Raw genomic sequence first — 4,962 nt, 5'->3', positions numbered from 1 at the left:
TAGGCTGGTGCCACAGCCCCTTCCTGAAGGTGCCACCGAGTACCGGGGACCGCAGCCCTGGGGAACCCAGACTGCCCCTAGGACCCCTGTGCAGGATCTTCCCACACCCCGACGCCGGAAATCTTCGTCCTCCGTCAGGCGCCTGAGTGAGAAGTTCAGGCACTTGTTCGGCCCCAGCCCTGAGGGTCGTACTCCCACCCCCAACCCCAAAAGCACAGGGCCCTTTGCCACCTGCAGCCCCGGACAAGAGAAGACATCCCAGCGCATAATCCCGTGGCCTCTGGATGCAGAGGCCCCCGGCAGAACCTAGCCCCGTCAGTAGTAAGGCTGTGACACCTCCGCTGCCCTTATACCTGACCACCATGATGTCCAGATCAGAAAGGAGTGACAGTGATAGCATAGTGTCCGTGACTCAGTGACATAAGGCAGAGCAGTGAACTAACCGCACAACGGAAGTCAGTAAGAAAGCACCAGTGGTAATATCAAAGTGGTGGAGTGAGTAAAAGTGACAGTGCAACCGTGAACGCGGCCACGCAGCGAGATACGGGTCTCTTATAGTGAATACGCTACCATCTGATAACATCCCCTAATACTAAAACCGTACACAGACCCCAGTGCTAAAGTGACACTTACCAGCAGTGAAACAGTACCAGCTGCTCCACGAATATATAAAACTTAGACTTCCTATAACTACTGTAATACTACAGAAACCTCTGTCCCAAGTGCTATTCATTTTGACCCAAGCAGTATCCTGCGTGATGCTGATAACCCATCTCTAGATATAAGAGTTATAATTATCCAGTGTATCTGTATCCATGACATCTACCCATTCCACTGTACAACTTAGTATTACATGTGTAAGGTTGTTGCTTTGAGTTTTGTGTCCTGCCTCTCTCCTATTTGTCTAAGCTCTGGTCTAGAAAGAGAGCCCATCTACACACTAGGCGTTTAACGGACGGAAAGCCGACCCCTAAAACACCTAGCATTACACTGGTGGACAGCAGTGGTTCTTGACCCGGGCATACGAGAGAGGTAATCAGGAAATACTGAAAAATGGCAACTGAACCGCATGTGGAATTACCTAAGTTCGACCCTGAACAGTTTGATGTTTACACACACCTGGCAATTATTAAATCATGCTAGATATCGGTTTTAAGGATGACAAGCAGAAAATTGCAGTCACACTCCCACTACTGGGCTAAGCGGCAGCTAATATAGCACCCAAGATCGTCCAGGGGCTCACCTGGCAGAATTTCACGAAACTCGTGATCCAAGCCATCACCCCATCACTAGGTAAAGTGGTGGCACTATCCCAACTGGATAGCTTAACTTTCAATGGCAACTTAGACGATACTTTAATCCAAGGAAGACCCCTGGTCACTGCTGCCTAACCGGAGGCAGATGATGAAACCTGGGAGCAACACACCTTTAATACTCTTCTGAGAGTGCTCCCCAGCATAGTCAAAGAGCACTTTATGATCCATGACCCGACTGGAGACATGGATAAGGACATTCAACTGATACATCACCTCTTGACCTCCCGTCCTGCACCTCAACAAATCAGCGTGGTAAGAAAGTTTCCCACAAAGATTCCGGTTCCCCAAGTCAAGCCACGTCTGCCTATGTCCCATACCAGCTCCACCCCCAGCACCCAGCCCGCCGAGGGCACACCCCACTCACCGGCACCCCAACCACAAGGAGAACTCCAACCTCATCCTACTGAATCCCTGGGTATTCTCTGCCTGCAGCTCCAGGTGCCCACTGCACAACATCAGAGATCAATTAAAAGCTGCACGACAAACAACCACCACCCCAGGCAAACGTAAAGTTTCCTCTCTAGAGGATGAGGTAACAAAGGATGAACCCACACCCATGGAGGAGACCGAACCCAGGGAACAGGAGCCGGAGCAAGAAGAAGGAGGCCCCAGACAGTTGGATTTTTAGGACCACCCCCACACCTTCCAATGGTGGCGGGGGCCATTTCCCCCAAATATCGCCCCCTAGTTTACCAAAAGATGAAGCTGAACTGGGTGAAAGCCAGACTTCTGGTCGATACGGGAGCGGCCAGATCCTGCCTGAATAGCCACTACAACTCCCGTCACAAATCAACCTTTGACCCGTTATTCCCAACGGCTACTCACCTTGTGGATGCGGGGGATGGCCCCCTGCCAATCCGTGGGGAAACACGGGCCCTACGCATCGACACCCATCAACCGGTGTCAACCCAGCATCAGTTCATAATATTCGACTCTTCCTGCTGCAATTACGATGAATACCTGGGGTTGGACCTGTTACAGAAGTTAGGAGCCACCATTGATTGCCACAACAGACAGCTCCAGTTCCAAAAATCACCCGACCCCCCCCCCTCAGGCCGTCTTCACCTGCACGCCATGGCCCCTGCTGGAAGACTCTGCCCCCTCCTCTCCTTTCCGCTCCCCCCCACTGCCCCCCCTTTCTTTTCCTGCCACCATTTCCTTCACCAACACCATTCCCCCACACCGTGAAGCCTGGGTGTCCCTCAACTGGCCCTCCGGCATCTATGTCCTGTTCACCCCACTCCTGCCGCCAGGAACCCTCTCGGCCTGCCTTCTGCCCCCAACTTTCCTTCCCCCACATGATACGGCAGTCCAGATCGCAAACCTCGCCCTCTAGCCCCTCACCCTCCCTAAAGGGCTCATAATCAGAGAAATGGAGGAAGCCGAGCCCTGTGTCCCTTCTCCTTCTCATTCCCCCGCCCCCCTGTCCCCATCTCTGACCATCTCTCCACTCACCAATCAGACACCCTCCACCTCCTCCTCATGGATTCCCAGGATCTGTTCGCAGTGGGACCAGCCAACATCGGACACACCATCTACCTGGCTCACAAGATTCATACGACGGGCCCACCGATCTGACAGCCATCCTGGTGGAAGAACCCCAAACAGCGGGAAGAGGAAGACCGTCAGGTACAGGAGATGATCGAAGCCGGGGTCGTCTCCCCCTCCACCAGCCCCTGGTCCTTCCCCGTTGTCCTCGTGAAGAATAAGGATGGCACGATGTGGTTCAGCATCGATTACTGCCAGCTTAACGACGTAACCACCAAGGATGCCACTCCACTCCCGTGCATAGACGACTCCCTGGATTCCCTATACAGCACCTTCTGGTTCTCTACCCTCAACCTCCAGTCAGTGTACTGGCAGGTCCTGGTGCATCCGGAGGACAGAGGTAAAACCGCCTTCTCGACCAGCAACAGGAAACATTATGAATTTAATGTTTTGCCCTCCGGCCTCTGTAACGCCCCTGCCACCTTCTCCAGGTTAATGGAATCCATCCTCAACGGTCTCACGTGGAAGATCTGTCTCGCGTACTTGGACAACGTCATCGTTTTCAGCCAGACCTGGGCTGACCACCTGCAGTGCCTCACTGGGTTTTCACCAGGATCCGACAGGTAGACCTCAAACTCCAGCCCACCAAGTGTGTCCTGGCTGCCAGAACCGTCTCATTCCTGGGGCACGTCATCTCCCAGGCTGGCATAGCTCCCAACCCCAACAAACTCCACGCCATCACGGACATACCCCCACCACAAGACGTCCTACTACCGCCGTTTTTTGAAGGGGTTCTCCCACATTGCCAAGCTGCTCCACGACCTGGCCCAAAAGGGGGAACCATTCCTCTGGACGGACAAGAGACGACCCACCTAAAGGATAAGCTCGTTTCTGTCCCCATCGTGGCCATTCCCGATTATGCCCTCCCATTTGGGCTCTATACAGACGTTTCCCTAATTGTGATCAGCGCTGTGCTGGTGCAAGTCCAAGAGGGCTGCAAGCACATCATCGCCTGCGCCAGCCATACCCTCAGTCAAGCGGAAAAAAATTATGCCACCACCAAGAGAGAGTGCCTAGGCATCATCTGGATACTTGAGCACTTGCGGGCAGACCTATCCAGGACACAAGTCACCATCATCATTGAACACCAGTCCCTCCAGTGGTTGCAGCAGTCTGACACCCATAAAGCCCAGCTCATCCAATGGTGCGAAACCCTGGAGGAATTTAACTATGAAATCTCGTACCGCCCCGGCAAACTCCACGCCAACGCGAATGCTTTCTCTCGGCTCCCCATCCATGCCGCCCAGCCGGAACCAGACCTCCTCCAGCAGTGGCATCGCAAGGAGCGACCCTCCTGGATCCCCCAACACCTTTTCAAGAAATTGTATCGCCAGGATGACCACCTACTCACCCCATCAGGGCATATACTGTCCCCGATGCCGCCTTTGATACTCTACGACACCTGCACACCCACAATGCCATTCACCTGGGCATGAAAAAATTACTGCAGGTCTTTAATGACACCTACTTGGCGCCAAATCCTTCCACTCTTGCCAAAGAAATTATCCAAACCTGCCGTGTGTGCACCCTCAGTAAAGACATCACCCATACCGCAGGTCCATTGGGCCATTTTACCGCCCACAAGCCTTGGCAGCTGTTGGCAACCGACGTGGTGGGACCCTTACCTCCAAAATCAGGCTATCAGTACGTGATCATTTTCATCGACACGTACTCCAAATTCGTCGTGGCCTGCCCAGCAAAGGAACACCACGCTATCGCAGTGGCCGATGCCCTGATTCAGCATGTGTTCCCGTACTTTGGCATCTCACAAGCGATCCCCTCAGATAACACACCCAAGTTCACCAGTAAGACATGGGAGGAGCTGGCCCATATCTTCGGTTATAACATCTCCCATTCATCCCATTACTGGCCCCAAGGAAATGCCATATGAGAGTGCAGCCATTGCACACTGATGAATTAACTCTGCACCCGGATAGAAGCCACCAAAGATGACGACTGGCCTGCCCATGTAAAAACTGTGCAATGGGGCATCAACTCCTGCCCCCAAGAGGACGGAATTTCACCATACAAACGAGTGTTCAGGGAAACACCCCACCTCTGCCCCTTTGTCAGCATTTGCAACCCCCCACTTTGACCC

At 53.4% G+C, this 4,962-nt stretch overlaps 1 protein-coding gene across 1 annotated transcript; it reads left to right on the top strand.

Annotated features, from left to right (window-relative positions):
• Positions 1–284: 284 nt before the first annotated feature.
• On the top strand, positions 285–4,755 carry LOC145399530 (uncharacterized). Its single transcript, XM_080272139.1, has 5 exons — positions 285–390; positions 1,637–1,907; positions 3,134–3,427; positions 3,772–4,008; positions 4,224–4,755. The coding sequence occupies exons 1-5, from the start codon at positions 285–287 to the stop codon at positions 4,753–4,755; spliced, it is 1,440 nt and encodes a 479-aa protein (XP_080128265.1).
• The last annotated feature ends 207 nt before the right edge of the window (positions 4,756–4,962 follow it).

The sequence above is a fragment of the Coenobita brevimanus genome, chromosome 49 (assembly GCF_032717465.1).
Source record: "Coenobita brevimanus isolate Jiangsu-jjx chromosome 49, ASM3271746v2, whole genome shotgun sequence".
Classification (NCBI taxonomy): Eukaryota; Metazoa; Arthropoda; class Malacostraca; order Decapoda; family Coenobitidae; genus Coenobita; species Coenobita brevimanus.
The sequence above is the reverse complement of the archived record's forward strand: the minus strand, read 5'-3'. Positions and strand labels throughout refer to the sequence as shown.

What these genes read in the sequence shown, in the direction of transcription:
- LOC145399530 (XM_080272139.1), top strand. Translation starts at nt 285, where the DNA reads ATGCAGAGGCCCCCGGCAGAACCTAGCCCCGTCAGTAGTAAGGCTGTG. An exon ending in CAGATCAGAAAGGAGTGACA is followed by an intron (nt 391 to 1,636) that starts GTGATAGCATAG and finishes GTCCCATACCAG; the next exon opens with CTCCACCCCCAGCACCCAGC. An exon ending in AAAGCCCAGCTCATCCAATG is followed by an intron (nt 4,009 to 4,223) that starts GTGCGAAACCCT and finishes TCACCCCATCAG; the next exon opens with GGCATATACTGTCCCCGATG.